The sequence below is a fragment of the Equus asinus genome, chromosome 22 (assembly GCF_041296235.1).
Source record: "Equus asinus isolate D_3611 breed Donkey chromosome 22, EquAss-T2T_v2, whole genome shotgun sequence".
In the NCBI taxonomy this organism is placed as follows: domain Eukaryota; kingdom Metazoa; phylum Chordata; class Mammalia; order Perissodactyla; family Equidae; genus Equus; species Equus asinus.
Genome location: NC_091811.1, coordinates 65,907,191 through 65,930,754, shown reverse-complemented (window position 1 = coordinate 65,930,754; position 23,564 = coordinate 65,907,191). Strand labels below are relative to the sequence as shown.

The window sequence follows — 23,564 nt, the reverse complement described above, 5'->3', positions numbered from 1 at the left end:
TATGTTGCTAGCTGCATTTCCAGTTTATGTCCTGCCTCTTCCATGAAGGTCTGTCTCTGATCAGCTCTCCTTGGTATTCTGTATCTACACTGCCCCTTGGGCATTCTGTCCAGCAGTGCCATCTCAATGATTTTACAGTTCGGCACGACTAGACAAGTCCTGGAGATACTGGCCTGGAAGAAATGGCCTCCTTTTCAATTGTGAGACCACCTAAGAGACTCCAGAACCTTTCTGTTCCTACCTACACCGCAGAGAAGCCTCAGAGTCCCTTGCCAGAGCCCGGCTTGTCCAACCCAGGTCCTCAGCCAGTTATCATTCAAGGCTCCATGCCACCCTGTACCCAGCACATTCCTTACTCCTTTCCAGTCTTATCTTTCCTTATTCTCCAGCCTCATCCTTTCCTCTCCAATCAATTCATTTGTCTTGCTTTCATTATACACTTGGCAATTCTCTACTCTGTTTCCTTGAACAAATTATTGCCTCACCAGGAATATTCTCATCCCTTTTTTCAACCCATCCACTGCCATCACCCGTCTCCTCAAAGGCTTGGCCTGGAACTCTCTCACTAGAAGAAGCCCTCTCAGCCAGCCTTGCACTGGGCATCGGTAGCACCACACGCCTACTTTCTGTGTGTGCATTCTCTCTCTGATCACCAGGTTCAACCTTGAAGGACAGGACTATGGTCGTCACTGTCTTCCCCTGTGGTCCAGTACCATGCTCTGCACACAACGGATGTCCTATAAATACACGGGAACTAAAATGAATGTGACTTTCAAAATGTTCATAAACATGTTAACACAGAAGCGATTTTTATTAAAATAGAGCTCAGGTGGTGGGTCCACTTTTCAAACATGAGGACTTGATGACAGAAATAAGTGCTATGGACTGAATGTTTGTGTCCCCCTAAAATTCATATGTTGAAATCCTAACCCCCAATGTGATGGTATTGGGGAGTGGGGCCTTTGGGAAGGGATTAGGTCACAAGGGTGGAGCCCTCATGAATGGGAGCAGCGCCCTTAGAAATGAGGCCCCAGGGAGATCCCTCGCCTCTTGCACCAAGTGAGGACACAGAGAAAAGACGGCTGTCTGTGAACCAGGAAGCAGCTCTCATCAGACACAGAATGGACCAGTGCCATGATCTTGGGCTTCTCAGCCTCCAGAACTGTGAGAAATAAACATGTGTTGTTTATAAGCCACTCAGTTCATAGTATTTTTGTTATAGCGGCCCAAATGAATGAAGATAATAAGTAAAAGAGTGATAACTAAAAAGACTGACCATCACATCTCTTAGCCTCTATCATGGACACTCCTGCCACTTCTTCTTTTTTTTTTTTTGCTGAGGAAAGATTCCCCCTGAGCTAACATCTATTGCCAATCTTCCTGTTTTTGTATGAGGAAGATTTGCCCTGAGCTAACAATTTGTGCCAGTCTTCCTCTATTTTTTTTGTGTGTGGGTTCGTGCCATGGCATGGCCACTGACGAGTGGTGTAGGTCCACACCTGGGATCTGAATCCGGGCCACCAAAATGGAGTGCACCTAACTGAACCACTAGGCCGTGGGGCTGGCCCCACCTGCTGCTTCTTGACCAACTGCAACAGAAGCCACCATCTGAGTGAGTGCTCTTTGCCGAGCACCATATACACTCTCTGTCATTTAACCCTAAAAGATAGAAGCTATTATTCTTTTATTAGCATTTTGCAGAGGGAAAAACTGAGGCTTAGAGAAGTTAAGCAATTGGCTTAGAATCACGCTTTAAGGGGAAAGCTGACTTCTTAACTCAGATCTCTCTGATTTATACAACAGCGGACACTGAACTAGGAGGAAGGGGGGGAAGAAGGCGGGGTGGAAAGTAGATGAGAAGGGAGAATCATTTGGTCCCGTCAGCTCCTCGCCCACACCTGCAGTGGTTGCCATAGTGCAGCCCAGATTCCCGCCTTCAGGACCCAGAGCGGCACTCGTTCGCCAGCCAGGGAGGGGTGGCAGCTGGTGGCTCATAGCAGAGCCCCAACTGGGACCTGCCCTTGGGGGAAGGAAGCTGCCTCACCCAAGTGACAGCCCTACTCAGGGCGGGTTGGATGCCGGGGCACAAAACCCTGAGGCCCATGCTGCCTGCCTCCTTCCCTCCCTGACTTTTTTTTTTTTTTTTTTTTTTTAAGATTTTATTTTTTCCTTTTTCTCCCCAAAGCCCCCCGGTACATAGTTGTGTATTCTTCGTTGTGGGTTCCTCTAGTTGTGGCATGTGGGACGCTGCCTCAGCGTGGTCTGACGAGCAGTGCCATGTCCGTGCCCAGGATTCGAACCGACGAAACACTGGGCCGCCTGCAGCGGAGCGCGCGAACTTAACCACTCGGCCACGGGGCCAGCCCCCTTCCCTCCCTGACTTGTGTTGTTCCCGAGAGCACTCTGAAGAGTCTCCTGCAGGCACACCTCGGCCTCTGAGCCTATTTCCTGGGAACCTGCGTGCAGACACTACCTGACAATGAGAAAGCAGAACTCAGGGCCACAGCCTGTGCTCCAGCCTAAGACCAGGGGAGACGCCGGAGGGGCACGGGCCTATCTCCTCCCTGGTGGGAGCTGCAGAAGACCTGGTGGTGCAGGCGGAGCCTGGGTCTACACCCTCCACCCTGAGGGTCCCTCTGCCCCAGTCGGTGGCCTTCCCCGCCCCCCTCCCCCATCAAGTACCAGAACCTCGACACTCTCCCTTCTCACCCTCCTTTCCTGTCGAGCTACGCTTTCAGGAAAGGATTTGACAGACTCAGTCACACCACAGGAAAATTAATAAAATTAATGTGTTAATGCTTAATTAATACGTTAGTACTTAATCCTTGGCTTATTGAAAATAAGCTCATGCTCACTTTACACAAAGGAAGACTATGTATAGCAATATTCTAGGCATGCCTTTATTCGCTCAGTGAAAACATACATTTGAGCACCTGCTACGCCGAGCCTGTTGTGAGCTGTGTGGAGGAGGGGATGTTTCAGGTTGCGGGGCCACCTCAGCCCTTTGGAACTGACCCCAGGGGTTCATTCCACCGACCCCTGGACCTTCACTGTCCATCTTTGTCCCAGGTCCACGAGGTGCAGCAATGTTATGCTGCTTCTCTGGGCCACCAGCAGTTGGTGAATTACCACCCTGCAGCAGGAGCAGGCAGCGAAGGGTCGCTCCCCCTCGTCTCCCAGGACCGAGCGAAAATCTCATGTTTTTATGTGGAGTTCATTTCACCAGAAAAACAAAGAAGTAAGTAATCAGTCCCTCTTCTGCTCAACTTAAAAGCACACTCAAAGGTTTTTTCAAGATCCTGGGAGACGGTTCAGAAGAGGCGGCAGCCTTTTAAACGCAGTCTTCCCTGCTATTCAGCAAAGGTGTATTTACCCGCTCTTGGACAGGGTCAAGATGAAGGGCACCCAGGGAAACTCACCAGGGGGTTGCTACAGGGGACGCACTCTCTGTCGGAATGATTCTCTATGTCTACTGAAGAAGAAGAAAGATGGAAGATGTTGCTTCTGATTTTCTCATGTCTCAAAAACAAACTCTGGAGCTGCCGCTCGGCTAGCACAGAAGAACACATAAAGCTCGAGGGCAGCAGGTGCAGTGCAATCAGCAAGACACTGGAGACTCAAGGACCAAGAGTTTTAACTGCGTTTACTACCGTCCTCTTGCTAGGAATCCCTCTATAAGTCACTTAACCGTTCCTTAAACCTCAGTCAAAAAGAGAAAAGGGAGATGAATATAGACTCATTCCACAGTTTGGGATCAGGCATAATTAATAAAATACACAAATCTGTCTATCCTACATTATTCATTAATAATTCCCAAAGATAATATAAACTTTCCCTTTGGCAACACAAATGTAGCTTTTTAAATTTGGTAGACACACTTTCATTAATAAAAAGGTAAGATTTTAAATGCTTAGATGAGAGTTCTTCACACGAGCACATGCATAACGAGGGAAACTATGGACAGAAAATAGCGTGAAGGGTGACTCACTCGTGATGAAGAAAAGGGCTTTCGGGAGCAACCTAAAGCACTGGGCTCGCTTACCTGGAGATGCTGCCACAGACAACTGAGCACGGCTCGATGTTGTGCAAATACTGGATGGCCTTGCACGCTCCTATTAAGATACTGATTCGAATGTGCCAAGAGAGCGGGGCTGTGTTACCCTAAAAAGACACAGTAGATGGTTTGGTTGCACTTTCTGAGCAAAACCCATAGAAGTATGCCAGAGTAGAAGCATACGGTGAGGGGAGGGGGTGAGTCAACATTTTGGTTTGCCGTAACCTGTTTTTAATTCAAGGTAAGTTTTCCTCTACTACTGACGACCTTTCTAGGTCTCTTTATAACCAATGGAAAGACCCGATAATTTTAAAATTAGCTTAATCAAAATATGGCTAGTAACGCAACTGTGTTTAAAGTTTCATTAAGTAAGATTTTAAAGTTATTTGTGGCACGATAGTTTGGGTAATTGAGAATAATCTGTTTTTACGCTCATCTTAACTGAAACAATCTATTTGGAATCAATTTTTAACCTTAGCTTTCAAAAACATCTTGTGAGAAATCATGGCAATTATTCCACCTCCTTCTCTGCAAGGAGTCGGTATCCCCTTTATATCTCTCCTTTGTATTGAACGGTACTTTGTGCAAAGTTATGCACATAAGAAGTATCTGAGAAATAAGTTGATGCAAACTCATTTGAAAAACAGAATCAATAAAGAGTAAAGACCAGCAAATATTTTGGCCATTATGTTGCACAACACACAATAACTCAGATATTTATGCAGCCTTCTAAGAATAAGAAGTTAATTTATGGAGGCGTCCTCTGCTTTCTTGGGAAACCCATTGTTGCCTATCCCCTCATGCGGACACTCATTGGCCTCCGGCTCTCAGAAGGTTTCAGCAGCTCCCCTGGGGCTTCAGAGGGTCAGGGCATCAGGCAGAGTGATAGACAGGACTTACTACACACTGCAGTCTGTCAAAAAGGGACCCATTTCTCATATACGGATAAACCAGGCAGAACTTGTCACTCTCTGTAAAATATGCAGCCAACTCCAGAATGTTTGGATGATGAAACCTTGAAACAAAAGATTTTTAAATCCATCAAATTGTTTATTCAAATAGGAAATGAATAACACTCTGGTTGGGAGTGATGAAGTGGGGTGGGGAACTGGTCTAAAGCGGAATATAAATTTGACTAAGTGAGAAGTAATTTCACCAGACACGTGACACAGATTTGTTTTCCAAATTGGTCTAAGCGTTCTGACAAATACTAGCCACTCTGATTGATTATGATCATGCAAATATAAATAAAATATCCAAATATAATACAGAAAATTTAAGAAAGTAAAGCATTCTTAAGATTTGGGATGTTGGGAATTTTACAACACATAGACAACAATATTTTATATTAACTTAGTTTTATCAACATGAAACCCAGTATAACTTATTAATTAAATAAATTAAGATAATGCAACAGAAATGACCCATTTCATTGCTTTAGGCACAGATGTGTAAGCATAGGCACCAGAATAGAGTAGAGAAGACTGTTTTCATTCATCTGTTTACTGAGGACTACGGTGTCAGGTACTGTATGAGGCACCATTCACACAGCTAAGAGACCTCCAATGTTTTCACAAAGCATGTATGGTTATTGAAAATCCACGTGACCAGTAAAGTTTGATGTTGACAAACACATTACCGATTTTAATCACAGAATTCTACGTCAGTGTAATGCACATTTTTCAAGCTCCTTTCCTTAAACACTCTATTTCCTGAATGCATGCGTCATCACTGTGAAAACCAATGGGATGCAGGTAACAATTAAGAAATATAAAACAGGTGCAATTCACACACACTGTGAACTCAGTTCAATTCAACAGTTATTTATTGAACACCTTTTATGTCCTAGGCATGCTTGGGGATATTAAAAATAAATAAAGCTGTTGGGTTTTTTTTTTAAAAAAGGTTCTATTGTTTGTTTCTTCAGTATCAAAACTTTCCTATAAGACACGTACCACACACATGCTTACATCTGTGGCTCCCATATATACACGTACACACGTCTTCTGATGCTTTCTATTCCTCCTCTCAAACACAGAGAGAGACTTTCATTTCTAAATATGTAAAGAACTTCTGTGACACAAGATCCTTATACCTGTTATGATTCAGACCATATCTATATGATGAAAAGCAAACAGCTGAAAAGGAATTGAGCTAGTGTACTTGGCTGCTTAAGGAGCTAATCTATTCCACTAGTTGGTTGATTCTCCTGCAACTTAAAATATTTCAGAGAGAGAAATTTTTTGGAAAGCAGTAAATAGCAGACCTCATATAGACACAGCCATGGCCTGGGGCTCTGCTCTCCTGCTCACAGAGCAGAATGACCATTTGCTTATTTTAAAATATTACCAAGCAAGCAGAAAATGAGTCTATGGACCCATCTCACCCATCCTTTATTTTTAAGTCAATGGGATTTTAGATTATAGATCTGAAGGTCAGCAGATCTGACACCTTTTGAAATCAATTCAACAAGTACTTCTGAGTGTCTAGCACAGATAAAACAGGATCCAAGGCACCCTGATGTGGGAGAGCAGGAAGGTTTGAGCCTCCGACAAAGCTGGGTTTGAATCTCTGGTCTTCTTTTTATCCACTGTGTGAACTTGGGCAAGTTATTTCATCTCTACGATCTGCACTGTGTCCCCCACCAAATTCATCTGTTGACGCCCTACCCCCCATGTGATGGTATTTGGAGATGAGGACTTTGGGGGATAATTAGGGTTAGATGAGGCATGAGGGTGAGGCCCTCAGGAGGGGATTGGTGCCCTTATAAGAAGAAACACCAGAAGTCTGCCCCCTGTCTTTCCACCATGTGAAGACCAAGAAGGTGGTCATGAAGAAGACCAAGGAGGAGAGCCCTGAGCAGGAAGCAAACCTGCCTTGATCTTTCCAGCCTCCAGAACTGTGAGAAAATAAATCTCTGTTGTTTAAACCACTCAGGTTATGGAAGTAGACAAAAGACCCACTTCCCGAGATTCTTATGGAAATCGAATGAAAGGTGGAACCTTTAGGCAAGGGCCAGTTCCTCAAAAATTGTCAGCTCCCATCCCTTCCCTTGAGGAAGGTGGAAAAAAAAGAATCAGAAGCCACTAGCTAAGGAGTTCACAATTCTATTTAAAGGCACTGGGATTAAGTAGGTCCCTTAATATTAAATGAAAACAACTCTTCCTCAAGTCTCAGTTTAGATGTTACTTTTTCCAAGACGCCTACTCGGCTGCCCTCCCCACAAGCTACCATTTCCTCCTTCTTTGGCTCTGTGCCTCCTCAGCTTAGCACTTAGTTTACTGCACCTGCCTGTTTACTTGCGTATTTCTTGCCTGATCCCACTGCAGACAGTATGTTCTGCAAGGAGAAGGCTGCATCTGACTGACTCATGGGTAAACGTCCGAGGAGAGGAAGACCCAAGATGCTTTAGGCAACAAGATGCATCCTGTAAAAAAGTAGGATCTCCCTGAGTTTCCTAACTGCAAAATGGGGATTGTTGTGAGGATTAAAGAATTGCTACATGGGAAGCATTTGGTGTGGGGCCTAGAACTAAACAAACATTAGCAATATAAATAGTAATGATGGCACACCCTGAACGCTCACCGTCGTGGAGGTGTGAACCCTCTCTAAATTAATATGTAAGTACCTCACCAGAAGAAATCCAAATGGATCAGATATATATCTGTACAAAATGAAATCATAAAAGTGTTTGGAAAAAAAATGGCTGAATCATTTTATAACCTTCCAGTGGGGAAGGCCTTTTAAACTATGATATAAAACCCAGAATCCATAAAAGAAAATACAGATTAAATTTCAACTACACGAAAACCATTTCCACATGGCAAAAACTAGAATAAGCAAGAACAAATGACAATCTGGTAAAAAATTATTTGTATCTTGTAACATAAAAACGGGGCTAACTTTCTCTAATATATAAAATGTTCCTATAAGCCATAAAGAAAAATACCAACAGCCTAATTAAAAAATAGGCAAAGGATATTATCATGTATTTCATAGAAAGGGAAATATATCTCCTTATATGTGAAAAGATTCATTCATAATAGAAAAAGAAATCTAAACTTCACTGAGAAACCATTTCTACTTAGTGGACTGGCAAAAGTTAAAAGTTAAGAATAACACTGTGTTGATGAGAATCTGGGGAATCAGGCAGTGTCCCGTATAGCTGGCATAGTGTAAACTGGTATAACGTCTATTGGAGGACAATTCGTTAATATGTAATGCACATAACCATTTGGTCCTATAATTTTATGTACGAGAATTTATCTTAGATATATTCAAACAGGTATGAAATAACATATATATAAGGTTTTCTTGTTGCAGCACTATTTTTTAATAATAAAAAATTAGAAAAAAATCTAAAAATGCATCAATAGGAGAATGGATGATTAAATCACAACACAGCACACCAGAGAATACTAAAATAAGAACGAGAACAATGTATTTACACTACCTCTTGTGCGACAAGAGGAAAATAAGAAAACAAAACATATATATGCTTATGTATAACATATCCCCGGAAAGATACACAAGACACTGATGACTCTGTTGCCTTTGGGGAAATCAGCTGGGTGGCTGCATGGTAATAGTGGATGAAAATCTTTTCTTGGTTTACCCTTTTGCAATTTGGGAATTTTGAAATGTTCGAACTTCACCAAAAACACCTAAGCTTTATTTTTTATTTTACTTTTTTCTTTTTGGTGGGAGCCAAAAAGCAAATAAATAAAGCTTAAATATAAAAACCCTCTACTATTCCAATCTTGGTATAGTTTTTTGTTGACTAAATGATATATATTAAGTTTTTATGATTTTCCGGCCCTGGATGTAAAAGGAGAAGGATTTTGTGTAATGCCTTCCCCAACCCCCACTTCACATATTGGTTTAGAAAACATCTGAAAAGAACATTTTCTCTTCATAAAGGGTGATGAGTGAACTCTATAGGGTTAGGGGCCCTCGATGAGGCCGGCTGCACAGCTGCAGAGATGAATATATAAGAAAATGAAGTCATTCTCCTTTGTCTCCAAGGACTCCTAGGCGCATGAATGAATTCCCAGAAAATAATATGCACATCAAAAGCACTTGATTTCTTTGTCTAAATCTCTCTTCCTGAAGACGGTTATCCTGATGAAACAGTTTCTTTACTGGAATGTCTCTAAGGAAGGGGAAACGGTAAAATATATACAATTCTAATGTTCTAAGAATTACTTTACATTCAGCCATGTTAGTCACACATGATTTAACCCACTTCCTTGTGACAGTTTCTTGTTAAAACATGTTCGAGCGAATTATGTAAATGGTCTACTTTAAAATGTATTCTAAGGAATATACCAAGGCAGATGTCAAAAATTTACCCAAGGTTGTACTATCCAAGCGGCAGTTATGACATGCCAACCACGCCAAGCTCAGAGCTGCAGAATCAAAGATGAAAACCAGGCACAAAGGGAGAAATTCCAGACAAGAGATACTCACAGTAGTAAAACTTCAAGCTCAGATAAAAAGCTCTTCCATTGTTGCTTACATTGCATTTTTTTCTCCTAAATATCACACAGAAACACAAGAAAAAAATTCAGGAAAAGATCTCTATTTCTGGGATTCTTAACTCAGAGTCTACAGTCTCCCTGAAATTAGATCAAGTTTTTGGTGTAAACGCAAATGAATATTTTTCTGGGGAGAGGATCCTTAGCTTTAATCAGATTTTCAAATATCCATTAACCCCAAACAATCAGAACCACCGCTCTCAGGCTGTGCTTTCAGGGGCCATGTCTATAGTTCGTTACTAGAACCATTGCTCTTGAATTAAAAGTTTTTTATGCAATGTACCATGTTGTCATATTTTATATTCAAACTCTTTCACCATATTTTGCACACATTTACACAAATTCAAAAATGTTATTTGTATTCAAAGAAAATCCCATGACAGTTAGAAACTCCCCACTTGACCTCACAAAGAATCCAGTTCGTAATAGCTGTGTTCCGGTAAGAAGCGATTACACTAACTCGGCATTTATGACTTGGTCATTTGCATGTGTTGGTTCAAGTTTACCTTTGTACTAATTTTGAAAACATGGGCTTACGAAGCAAATGAAAAATATCACTCCTTACTTCAAGGAGGCTTCAGAAGCTAGCCCAGTGCCTGACACACGAATATTTACTGAATAAAATAAAGAATTCAGTAACGTTGTACTGAGCATCTACCCTGTACCGGGCACTGCCCTCGATGGCTTCTTATGCCTGAGACCACTGCACATCTCTGCATCTCAGGTGCCTAACTCCCACCACGAAAGGGTTAAATTAAGAGCACTCCCAGGCCCCTTGGCTGTGAGGTTCTGTCATTTACAAGCTGTGGGACCCGGCAGTTTGTAGAGCTCTCTGTCCTCAGGAAGAAAGGGAGAGAAATCCAACAGGAATTCTGGAAGCTATTTTCCAAGTTAATCCAGGAAGTCAGAAACAATAAACTAGGCTAACAAATCATTTTCAAGGACCACTTTATGAGAATTTATATTTTCAAAAACCCTTGACCTGGGAGCCAAGTGGATTGGGTTTCAGGCCCATCTCTGACACTCACTATTTGTGACTTTTTCTCACTTAACCTTCCTGAGGTCAGTTCTCTTAATCGGGAAAATGAAGGGGCTGGTTTGCGTGTTCATGCTAACCCAGCACGCTTGCTACGCAAGGTGTGGTCTGAGCACGAGGAACGTCAGCTTCACTGGGAGCTGGCGGGAAATGCTGAATCTCAGCTTCCTGCCCAAATGTGCTGAATCAGAATCCACAGTGTCAGAGGATCTGCAGGTGATGTGGATGCACCAATCTAACAAATCTAGTACATTCCCTCTGAGAAAGGTTATGGAAGTTAACGACCCAGTGGCATAAAACTGCACTTCTTGTAAGAAATGCTCTGTGACTAAGGCTTCATTAAATCATCTCAGCTTTCCTGACAAGTTTGTGTGTGTGTTTGTGTGTAGGACTTTGTACAGTCTCTAGGTCATTAGTAATTTTGTTCCCTCCTGTCTTTTGACTACTAGTGATCAGTAACTAAATTCATGAAAAGGACATATGTACTTCACTCAATTCATCCAAAAACATTTATTGAGCAATGACAACAGGCCAGGCCCTATAATAAGGCTCTGGGATACAAACATAAACAAGAGCTCTTTAAAGAAAACCATCTCATCTATTGGGAGAGGTGCATGGAGAAATCAATATGTACTATGAGATAATGCTATGATCCTGTGGCTACACTTAAGAGGGTCACAAAAACCATACTGGAGGGGTTGGAAGCAATCAAGGAAATGATGATTATCTTGGAACAGGAAGGGAAGGAGATCTAGGGGCAAAGACATCCCATTTTGAAGCCAGATGCCTGGAAAGAAAACCCCCAGAAGAGAGTGTGAGTTGGTGGCAGCTACAGAGAGATGAGGAAAGTGGATGGATGGAGCCTTTGGGGAGATGGCCCTGGGCTCAACCATAAGAGAATGTACAAATGGGGCCAGGAAGACACCGGCCCTAAGAGACAGGTTTCAGTTAGGCCTCCTCTCAAGCAACCACGTTTTTTCTGTTGAATAGTTTTACCAGTCGATTGTTTCATGACTTTATTAGACCATTCATCTTCTCAGGAATCTTGAGATGTTTATATAGAATTAGTGGCAAAATGCAACTTGGGGAAATAGAGAAATCAGGTTAATATTTTTTCTTAAAAAAAAAAAGACCCTGTAATGTCAGCTGCAAAATAAGACTCACCTTAGACCCCTCCTCCCCCCCCGTTTCCCAGCCCTATCTAACAGGTCACCAGATGTGGTCCATGTCATGTCATCTCTTAGGCTGACTTGCTCCTCATCATCCCCACTGCGTCTGTTCTGATGCTCAGTGGTGATCAACACTGGCTACACATCTCAACCACCTGGGAAACTTTTTAAAAGTACTGATGCCTGCCTCCCCACCACTACTCTGACCTAACCGGATGCTAACGGGCTCATTTTTTAGAAGCTCCTTAGTGATTTTGAATGTTAGAGTTGAGGACATTGGTGTAAGCCTTATCCACGTCTTAGTTTACACATCGGAAATATCACTCTACCACGTCTTTCTGCCTCCAGTCTATTCTTGCCGTCTTTCCTCCAATATCTCCTGCACCTTCAGTCCATCATCTAACCTGGAATAAAGTTGTACTTCAAAAACACAAAGCTAGTCCTTTCCCTCTCCTACTTAGAAACCATCCATGGACTTAATCTATCTTTCCAGTATCATCTTTTGTCACTACATTCCCACCCCCAACACTAAACTCTACTCTACTGAATGATCTGTTATCCATGAGTAAGACACACGTGTTCATGCCTGCTCCTTTAGGCCTTTGCACCTGCTATTTCTCCCTCACTGCCTGCCAAAATTCTACTCATCCTTCAAAATCCAGTTGAAAGGTCACTTCCTTTCATCCACTTTTCCGTTTGTTTATTGCAGAAATGTTCATTGAGGGTTACTCTGTGCCAGGCATCCTTCTGGGTGCTGGATGCGCCCCTCCTGCGGCTATCTTTTACATGCTCCCTTTTGGACAAATCTCTGCTAAAGTACTTCTCACACCGCAGTTGAATCTTTCTTTAGCTGGCTGTTTCCCCCATAACGGAGAGCTCCTTGAGGACGGAACTACGCTTCATTTGTCTTTGCGTGCTCAGCCCTCAGCCACAGAAGTTTAGTAAAGCTTTATTGACTGTTGACTAACAATTGAGGACACAATGAGCATTCTTCTGGGTGTATGCACCCTTATCTCTTCCTGACTCCTGAGTTTGATCCATACCTTTTCTGCTTTGCTGGCTGCAGTCACCCAGTGTTTCCTAACCTCCTACTCTGATCTCTTCCTACCTTCCTATCCATGTGACCTGTGATAGAAGATAATGTATCGAGGAGCACCGAATGCTGACCTGTTGCATTGCCTGTGAAGCTGCCTGGAGAAGACACTGCCCATCCTAAAAACCATGAAAACTGGAGCAGACCAGCACAATCTGACCATCTTAAGCAAAGTCCCGAAGGTCCTACAAAGCTTTTCAGAAAAGTCTTTCCCATACAGTACATCTGGGGATGGAACGGATCTAACTTCCACATTCCTGCAAGACATGCATTCATTTCTCAGTCATTTCTCCAGTCACCTGAGGTCATATATCTTATTTCCATTTATGAAATTTTATTTTCAAATACACCTCCTTTCAACATTGATGAAAAATGACACGTTCTATATGAAATATGAGCAAATAAATGGAGGCGATATCCTGCGATAGTAATTCTTTCCATACCTGTTTAAATAATTTAACGGCATACGTTCGGTTTTGGATCTCCACTCTGTACACCTCAAAAATCTCCCCTTCTCCAATTAGGAAGTCTTTTTGGAAATTTTTGGTTCCTTCTGTGATGTTTTGAAAGCTGATAGAAGGTTTAAACAATATTCCTTAGGAAGGAAAGTAGGGAAAAAATAAGTTACTTTTCTCTTTTTAAGAATCAATGCCATCATTAGAAAGAATTAGAAAGAACCAGGACTTCCATAGAGGAAATCCATCAGAGCCCAGTGGAAAGTCAGGAGAGCAAGGCCCAGCCCGCCAAACTGAGCAAGCCATCCACTGTGTGCTCTCTGCACATTTACTCGGGTCTGTCTCCGCCATTCCACACAGCAAATGGCTTTTTAGGTATTTGAACAACAGCCCTCTGATTCTATCACTTTCCCAAAGAGATCAGCTGAGGAGCTTAGTGAGGGAAACTTGTCCAAGACTCCGTGTCCTCATCATTAGATCAACAGATTCCTGTTGACCCACTATGGACCTAAAACCAGTTAAAAAAAAACTACCAAAGTGCAAATCTTGATATGACTAAACAATACTCCCCATGCATGACCAACAGAAACATTTTTCATGAGCCAAATCCTCTAAACGCCTAACTTATTTCCTCAGAGTAAATAAGGAAGATGCTTCAGCTTTTTAAAAATTCATCTAAAGCAGAGATTGGGAGAAAACGTTTAAAAGGTAATCAAATACAAATTCCAAGGGAAAAGCCTGGCTTAATCCCTCCGAGCCCAATTTTGGCTCTATTTCCACAATTCATGTTTGACTTAGACCTTACTGCTAAACCTCGAAGGACCAAAACCTTGTCTAACTTTTCCAGTTCTCTTTGGAACCAAAGAAGCATCAGATCTAGTGGCAAAGATTAGGCAAGGCAGCCTTAACTAGCCATTAAAGCTCATCAGGATGATTCTCAGGGAGAACTCAATTATTCTCCCTGCTAATAAAGTAGGAAAGTTGATATGGAAAAGAACTGGATTTTCATAGTGACCTTCAGCATTGCTCTTCACACATCTCTAAAGAGCACTGCAAGTGCTATAAAAATTTCTAAAACTATATAAAGCCCAATGTAATTTTTTAAATGTTTTCCCATGACACATAAAAATAGCAAATTTCACTAACAGAAAATAAGAAATCCCCGTAAGTGAAGAAACCACAAGTATGTTCCTCATTGGCCCATGGAGTTTTAACATGACAATAACATATCACCCATCAGAACCATGTGTCAGTCAAAATTGTGACTGTTTCGATATCCATGAAAATTTTATTGTGAATCTGCATAATAATGAATAGTTAATATGTTGATTGAATATTTCTCCCACTAAATTCACTTACAGGAAAGCATGATTTAAAGAAAAGTTGGGTTTTTGGTTTTTTTCTTACCTTTTTCATTATGTTTAGGAATAAGAACATTATCCACTGTGACATTGGTTGTTTCCTAAGAGAAGAAACACATATTAAAGTAATTCCATTTCATAAGTCCAGAAAGAAGAGAACCTCAACAGAAATCCAAAGCTCCCCTGGGACTATACAGTGCAGTAGAGTGGAATCTAATTTAGGAGAAAGCTAGTAGAAAGCAAAGTTATTCACTTCATTCAATAGTATTCATTGCCATATATATTTAAGGCTTCCATACCAACTCTAAAAACTCAAGTATCAATGTCATAGTCCATTACAGTCAATTTTTTTTTTTTAAAGATTGGCACCTGAGCTAACAACTGTTGCTAATCTTCTTTTTTTTTTTTTCTGCTTTATCTCCTCAAACCCCCCCCGTACACAGTTGTATAGCTTAGTTGCAGGTCCTTCTAGTTGTGGGATGTGGGACGCTGCCTCAACGTGGCCTGACGCGCGTTGCCATGTCCATGCCCAGGATCCGAACCCTGGGCCGCTGCAGCGGAGCGCGTGAACTTAACCGCTCGGCCTCGGTGCTGGCCCCTACAGTCAATTTTAAATGACTTCTACTGCTATAAAAATGATCACTGCTAATTTGCTCTAATAACAAATAGCAGCAACATGCAGAACGCCACCTAGAACAGAAGAATTAAAAGCTGGGTTAAGACAAAGGCGTAACTCAGAACACTCTTAATAGTTCTAAGTGTCCTCTCTGACAGAACGCCGAGAGGAGAAAGCTCTCAATGCTTCAAACAGCTACGAAGCTCTAATTTCCTGAATCCCCAACTAAACAAAGAATAATGAAAGAACTAAGGCTTTTCTGGTTTTAAAACAGTATTTGCACATGCAGCATTTTTCTATCTGATAATTTCATTCTTTATGCTCAATTATATATGCAACAGAGTTCAAGGGTCATCATCTATGCACACATACTCTACCTTGGGTAACATGCTTGGAAATCCATCTCCCAGGTGACTCTGCTCTGAAGGATTCAAGGCTGCTCCTGAAAGAGAAATAAGGGGAGCTGGATACAAGAAAAATTCTGTGTTCCTAATAAACATGTTTTTCTTTCCTTCTTAGATTATGAAAATAAACACCTTGATAGTGATGTCCATTTCTAAAGCTCAGTGTCATTTCCATTGAATGGTTACAAATGTATGTATGTGAATAGCTTCCTAATGGCAAATATTATAACAAACACACTTTTGTTCATTTAAAAATTAATACCTACCTTAAATTATTGCTAGACATCATTACAAATATTAAAGTATAAAGCCAAAAATTGAAAGAATAAAGCAACACTGTTATCAGCTTTTTGTACATATATTTCAAATTTTTACAGTTATGGGATTATACCTCCCTTAGTTTTTTTTTTATCCCATCTTGTGCCATAAGGTATTAGAGGTGTGTGTGTGTGTGTGTGTGTCTATGTGTGTGTGTATTATCAACCACAAACACCCACCACCCCTCCCCAGTTGTAGACTATAACTTCTGTCTGTTACAGTTCTGTCTGGGCTGAAGTAGTCTGTGTAGCTTCCTAAAAGATTAAAACCCTGCAATATTTTGCCATCACTTCTAACATTTTGGTTCAGGCTTTAGAAAAATTCTATTTCATCTTCTAGTTTTTCTTAGATTGTGTTCTAATGTTTCTTAAATTATTTTTCTTAGAAGATTGGCAACAAAACATAATCAATTAATAACAAACTTCCTTGAACAACACTATAAACAAATTAGACCTAATAGTCATCTATAGAACAAAACAGAAGAATATACACATATTTTGCAAATGCACACTGAACAGTCTCCAAAATAGACCCTATGTTAGGCAATAAAATGAGTTTCAGTAAATTTGGAAGGATGGAAATCATACCAACCATGTTCTCTGACCACATGGAATTAAAGTAGAAATCAGTAACAGAAGGAGATTTGGGAAATTCACAAATATATGGAAATTAAACAACAACTCACAAATAACCAGTGAGTCAAAGAAGAAATCACAAGGGAAATTAGAAAATACTTTTAGATGAATGAAAATTAAAACACAACATATCAAAACTTATGGGATACAGGCTCAGAGTGAAGGGGTGGAGGACAATACTTCAAGCTCATAGCAAGGAAAAAAAAGCAGGTGTTGCAATTCTTATAGCAGACAAAGTGGATTTCAAAATAAGACAGGTAAAGAGAGACACACAGGGACAATATATAATGATCAAAGGGACACTTCATCAAGAAGAAATAACGCTTATAAATATCTATGCACCCAACATAGGAGCACCAAGGTTCATAAAGCAGCTATTAACAGACCTAAAGGAAGATGTTAAAAACAACACAATAATAGTAGGGGACCTCAACACCCCACTCACATCAATGGACAGATCATCCAGACAGAAAATCAACAAAGAAATAGTGGAGCTAAACGAAAAACTAAAACAATTGGACTTAATAGACATATATAGATCACTTCACCCTAAAAAAGCAGAATACACATTCTTCTCAAGTGCACATGGAACATTCTCAAGGATAGACCATATGTTGGGAAACAAGGCAAGCCTCTACAAATTTAAAAAAATTGAAATAATAACAAGCATCTTCTCTGATCATAATGCTATAAGGCAAGAAATTAATTACAAGAAAAAAGCTGAGAAAGGCACAAAGATGTGGAGACTAAACAATACACTACTGAACAAGCAATGGATCATTGAAGAAATTAAAGAAGAAATAAAAAAATACCTGGAAACTAATGAAGATGATAACATGCCATACCAACTCATATGGGATACAGCAAAAGCTGTGTTAAGAGGAAAATTCATTGCAATACAGGCACATCTTAACAAACAAGAAAAATCCCAAATAAGCAATCTTAAACTACACCTAACTGAACTAGATAAAGAAGAACAAACAAAGCCCAAAGTCAGCAGAAGGAGAGAAATAATAAAAATCAGAGCAGAAATAAATACTAGTGGAACGAAAAAGGCGGTAGAAAGGATCAATGAAACAAAGAGATGGTTCTTTGAGAAGATAAATAAAATTGACAAACCCCTAGCCAGACTTACAAAGAAAAAAAGGGAGAAAGCTCAAATAAACAAAATCAGAAATGAAAGAGGAGAAATAACAACAGACTCTGCAGAAATACAACGGATTATAAGAGAATACTACGAAAAACTCTATGCTAACAGAATGGATAACCTAGAGGAAATGGATAAATTCTTGGACTCCTACAATCTCCCAAAGCTCACTCAAGAAGAAGCAGACAATTTGAACAGACCAATCACAAGGAAAGAGATTGAAAAAGCAATCAAAAACATCCCAAAGAATAAAACTCCAGGACCAGATGGCTTCCCTGGGGAATTCTACCAAACTTTCAGAGAGGATTTAATACCTATCCTTGTCAAGCTATTCCAAAAAATTAGGGAGGATGGAACACTTCCTAACACATTCTATGAGGCCAACATCACACTGATACCAAAGCCAGACAAGGACGCCACGAAAAAAGAGAACTACAGGCCAATATCACTGATGAACATAGATGCAAAAATTGTAAACAAAGTTTTGGCCACCAGAATTCAGCAATTCATCAAAAGGATCATACATCATGATCAAGTGGGATTCATACCAGGGACACAGGGATGGTTCAACATCTGCAAATCAATCAACGTGATACACCACATCAACAAACTGAGGAATAATAACCACATGATCATCTCAATAGATGCCGAGAAAGCATTTGACAAGATCCAACAGCCATTTATGATAAAAACTCTGAACAAAATGGGCATAGAAGGGAACTACCTGAACATAATATTGGCCATATATAACAAACCCACAGCCAACATCATACTCGATGGACAAAAACTGAGTGCCATCCCCGTGAAAACAGGAACGAGACAAGGATGCCCTCTATCACCACTCTTATTTGACATAGTACTGGAGGTCCTGGCCAGAGCAATCAGGCAAGATAAAGGAATAAAAGGAATCCAAATAGGGAGGGAAGAAGTGAAACTCTTGCTGTTTGCAGACGACATGATCTTATATATAGAAAACCCCAAAGAATCCATTGGAAAACTCTTAGAAGTAATCAACAACTACAGCAAAGTTGCAGGGTATAAAATCAATTTGCATAAATCAGTAGCATTTCTATATTCTAACAACGAACTAACAGAAAAAGAACACAAGAACACAATACCATTCATAATCGCAACAAAAAGAATAAAATACCTTGGGGTAAATTTAACTAAGGAAGTGAAGGACCTACATAATGAAAATTACAAGGCCTTTCTGAGAGAATTGGATGATGACATAAGGAGATGGAAAGACATTCCATGTACATGGATTGGAAGAATAAACATAGTTAAAATATCCGTTCTACCTAAAGCAATCTACAGATTCAACGCTATCCCAATCAGAATCCCAATGACATTCTTTACAGAATTAGAACAAAGAATCCTAAAATTTATATGGGGCAACAAAAGACCCCGAATTGCTAAAGCGATCCTGAGAAAAAAGAACAAAACGGGAGGGATCACAATCCCTGACTTCAAAACTTACTACAAAGCTACAGTAATCAAAACAGCATGGTACTGGTACAAAAACAGGTGCACAGATCAATGGAACAGAATTGAGAGCCCAGAAATAAAACCACACATCTATGGACAGCTTATCTTCGACAAAGGAGCTGAGTGCATACAATGGAGAAAAGAAAGTCTTTTCAACAAATGGTGCTGGGAAAACTGGAAAGCCATATGTAAAAGAATGAAAATTGACCATTCTTTTTCACCATTCACCAAAATAAACTCAAAATGGATCAAAGACCTAAAGGTGAGACCTGAAACCATAAGGCTTCTAGAAGAAAACATAGGCAGTACACTCTTTGACATCAGTAGTAAAAGGATCTTTTCGGACACCATGTCTTCTCAGAGAAGGGAAACAATAGAAAGAATAAACAAATGGGACTTCATCAGACTAAAGAGCTTCTTCAAGGCAAATGAAAACAGGATTGAAACAAAAAACAACCCACTAACTGGGAAAAAATATTTGCAAGTCATATATCTGACAAAGGCTTAATATCCATAATGGTAAAGAACTCTCACAACTCAACAACAAAAAATCAAACAACCCAATCAAAAAATGGGCTGGAGACATGAACAGACATTTCTCCAAAGAAGATATACGGATGGCCAATAGGCACATGAAAAGATGCTCATCATCGCTGATCATCAGGGAAATGCAAATCAAAACTACACTAAGATATCGCCTTACACCCATTAGAATGACAAAAATATCTAAATCTAATAGTAACCAATGTTGGCGAGGTTGTGGAGAGAATGGAACCCTCATACACTGCTGGTGGGAATGCAAACTAGTGCAGCCACTATGGAAAACAGTATGGAGACTCCTCAAAAAATTAAAAATAGAACTACCGTACAATCCAGCCATTTCACTACTGGGTATCTATCCAAAGAGCTTGAAGTCAGCAATTCCAAAAGTCCTATGCACCCCAATGTTCATTGCAGCATTATTTACAATAGCCAAGACATGGGAGCAACCTAAGTGCCCAGCAACTGATGAATGGATAAAGAAGTTGTGGTACATATATACACAGTGGAATACTACTCAGCTGCAAAACAGAACAAAATCATCCCATTTGCAACAACATGGATGGACCTTGAGGGAATTATGTTAAGTGAAATAAGCCAGTTAGAGAAGGATAATCTCTGTATGACTCCACTCATATGAGGAATTTAAAAATGTGGACAAAGAGAACACGTTAGTGGCTACCAGGGGAAAGGTGGAGTGGGGGGTGGGCACAAAGGGTGAAATGGTGCACCTACAACACGAATGGCAAACATTAATGTACAACCGAAATCACACAAGATTGTAACCTATGATTAACTCAATAAAAAAAAAAAAACTTATGGGATGCAGCAAAAGCAGTGCTTAAGGGAAATTTATAGCTATAAATGTCACCTTAAAAAAGAAGAAAGATCTCAAATCAATAACCTAAACTTGCACCTTCAGGAACTTGAAAAAGAAGAGCAAACTAAACTGAAAGAAGCAGAAGGAAGGAAAGAATTAAAATTAGAGTGGAAATAAATGAAACAGAAAATAGAAAAACAAAAGAGCAAATCAATGAAACCAAAATGGGTTCCTTGAAAATCTCATAAAATTAACAGTCCTTTAGTTAGACCGATCAAGAAAGAAAGAGAGGAGACACAAATCACTAAAACCAAAAACAAAACAAAACAAAAAAACAAAAGAGAAGACATAACTACCAGCCTTACAGAAATAAAAAGAATTATAAGGGAATACTATGAACAACTGTATGTAAAAAATTAGACAACTTAGATGATAGAGACAGATTCCTAGAAAGATACAAACTACTGAAACTAACTCAAAAAGCAATAGACAATCTGAATGGACCTTTAACAAGGTAAGAGACTGAATTAATATTTTACGACTTCTCATAAAGAAAATTCGAGGTCTAGATGGCTTCACAGGCGAATTCTTGGTGGTGGTGGTGGTACCATCAAGTGTATTCCAACTTCTAGTGACCCTGTGGACAGCACAGTAGAACCCTGCTCAGCCTCTGTGTGCCATCCTCTCACCTTCCAGCATTATATCAGACAATCCTCCTCTGCTATTCATAGGGTTTCAGAAGTGGGTGGCCAGGTCCTTCTTCCTAGTCTGGTCTAGAAGCTCCACTGAAACCTGTCCACCATGGGTGACTCTGCTAGTATTTGAAATCCCGGTGGCATAGCTTTCAGCATCACTGTAACATGCAGCCACCATATGTAGACAATGGCAAATGGGTTGTGTGGTTCCCCGACCAGGAAATGAATCTGGGCCACGGTGGTCAGAGTGCTGAATCTTAACCACTAGACCACCAGGGCTAGCGAGGTGAATTCTACCAAGCCTTTAATGAAGATTTGACACAAGTTCTTCAAAAATTCTTCCAAAATAGAAGAGGAGGTAACGACTCCTAAATCTGTCTATGAGACCAATATTATCCTAACACCAATGCCAGACAAAACACGACAAGAAAACTATAGAATAATAACTCTTATGAATCCTCCACAAAATATTAGCACAGCAAACCCAGAAACATATGAGAAAAATTATATAACATGACCAAATGGGATTCATGCCAGGAATCCAATGTTGGCTTAATACCAGAAAACCCACGAAATCCAATGACCTAAAATGATAAAAACCCTAGGAATAGAAGAGAATTTCCTCAATTTGATAAAGGGCATCTGTGAAAAGCCCACAGATAACATCATCCATAATTGTGAAAGACTGAATGTTTTCCCTTTTAGATCAGGAACAAGAAAAGAATGTTTCCTTTTGCTACTTCTATTTAACATTATACTACAGGTTCTAGCCAGGGCAATTAGGCAAGAAAAAGAAATAAACATCCTAAATAAGATATGATTGTGTAGAACAAAATTTGAAGTTTGGGGGCTGTAAGGGAACTAAAAGTCATTGCCCTTTTGTTGCTCATAAAAAGAGAGACAATACTTCATTGTCATATGAAATTGAAGATTCAAAATGGCTCATCTAAGAAGCCAGCAGAAAGCTGTGGATTTCATGTCAAAACTAGAAAACAACTGCTGATCACTGAAATATAAATGCAAAATGTGATATGTAAGGACATGCATGCCAGGAATATAATGACGGCAAGTGAAGATTCTAGTTTCTTGAACAACTTGCCTCTATCCTGAGACCCGCGGGAATGTTTTACGGATGAGACGAAAGCACCTAGTGGCAGACACCTGATTGCAGGAATAGTGACTGGGAAGAAATACAAGGCCTTTCTCAGCAGGACTCACAAGAAAATCTAAACCTACAAAGTGATCTCTGGAGGCTGGCAAATGAAGGGTAAAAAATTCCTCTAAAGTGAAAACCATCCCACCAAACTGAACGATTTTAGGGAAAGGTAGACAAAAATGGATATCTGGATGGATAAACGATTACTGGATCACAGATAACTCTGTTCACGGTAGCAACAAAGAAAAACTAGACCTTTAGATGCCTTTTCAGTTGGGAGCTCCAAGTCCTAACTCAGTGAGTAGGTCACGGGAGATACCTGTTCAGCAGGCTGCACGTAACGTTCCCAATGAATCAGCACACTGCTGCTTTTAATAAGCTATGCAATTAACATTTTTAAGATTATAATGCAAAGCATGCACTCAATAAATTGTAATTAAGTAATGCTGTTTTCCTCAGCAAAGGACTCACAGCAAGTGCTGGCCTCCTCTTCATCGCAGATTGACCTAATTCCTGGGACAAGGGCAGTAAATAACTGTCTTTCCACCAACTAGCTAATCTCACATTTTAAAAAGTGAAATCAATTTTGCATGTGCAATAGACCAGGAGGCAACCAAGAATGTGGAATTTCTGTTTACTCACAGTCCACATCATTCTCTGCTGCATAAATAAACCACCTGGAGAGTGGAAAGATACCTTAAAATCTATTCCAGAGCACTGAAGCATAAAACATACCCGTGTGTCCTATCAAATTGGTGTGAGTTTATATCGTGTGGGTGGTTTCAGTGGCTGGAAAAGGCTCAGATAATGAAAAGGCATTGCGTTTACAGTTCCCAGGGACTCTCTGCATTTTACTTGATCAGCCAGCTTCATAGTGAAGCATTCTGCTCAATGAAACTAAGGGAAGAGAGAGTGTGCAAAAGACAAAAGGGATTAGCCAAGTTAGACAGATAATATCATAGTGGAAGCGTATTGGGAACTGTCTAATAACCCAATAACACGAAAAATCTACAAAATTAGAGTCAATCTGAAGCTTCAGT

At 40.3% G+C, this 23,564-nt stretch overlaps 1 protein-coding gene across 3 annotated transcripts in view; it reads right to left on the bottom strand.

Moving 5' to 3' along the window:
• Nucleotides 1-23,564, bottom strand: part of IRAK3 (interleukin 1 receptor associated kinase 3) — a 68,820-nt gene that overhangs the window by 18,224 nt on the left and 27,032 nt on the right. For all 3 annotated transcript variants that reach the window (XR_006518031.2, XM_044755565.2, XM_044755564.2), the window contains 6 exons: nucleotides 15,699-15,763; nucleotides 14,752-14,806; nucleotides 13,333-13,484; nucleotides 9,524-9,588; nucleotides 4,955-5,069; nucleotides 4,043-4,161 (listed from right to left, as the gene is read on the bottom strand). Coding sequence is in view for 2 of the 3 variants with exons in the window: in XM_044755565.2 (XP_044611500.2) it covers nucleotides 4,043-4,161; nucleotides 4,955-5,069; nucleotides 9,524-9,588; nucleotides 13,333-13,484; nucleotides 14,752-14,806; nucleotides 15,699-15,763 (571 nt within the window). In the remaining variant the exon portion in view is untranslated. The remainder of the gene's footprint in view (nucleotides 1-4,042; nucleotides 4,162-4,954; nucleotides 5,070-9,523; nucleotides 9,589-13,332; nucleotides 13,485-14,751; nucleotides 14,807-15,698; nucleotides 15,764-23,564) is intronic.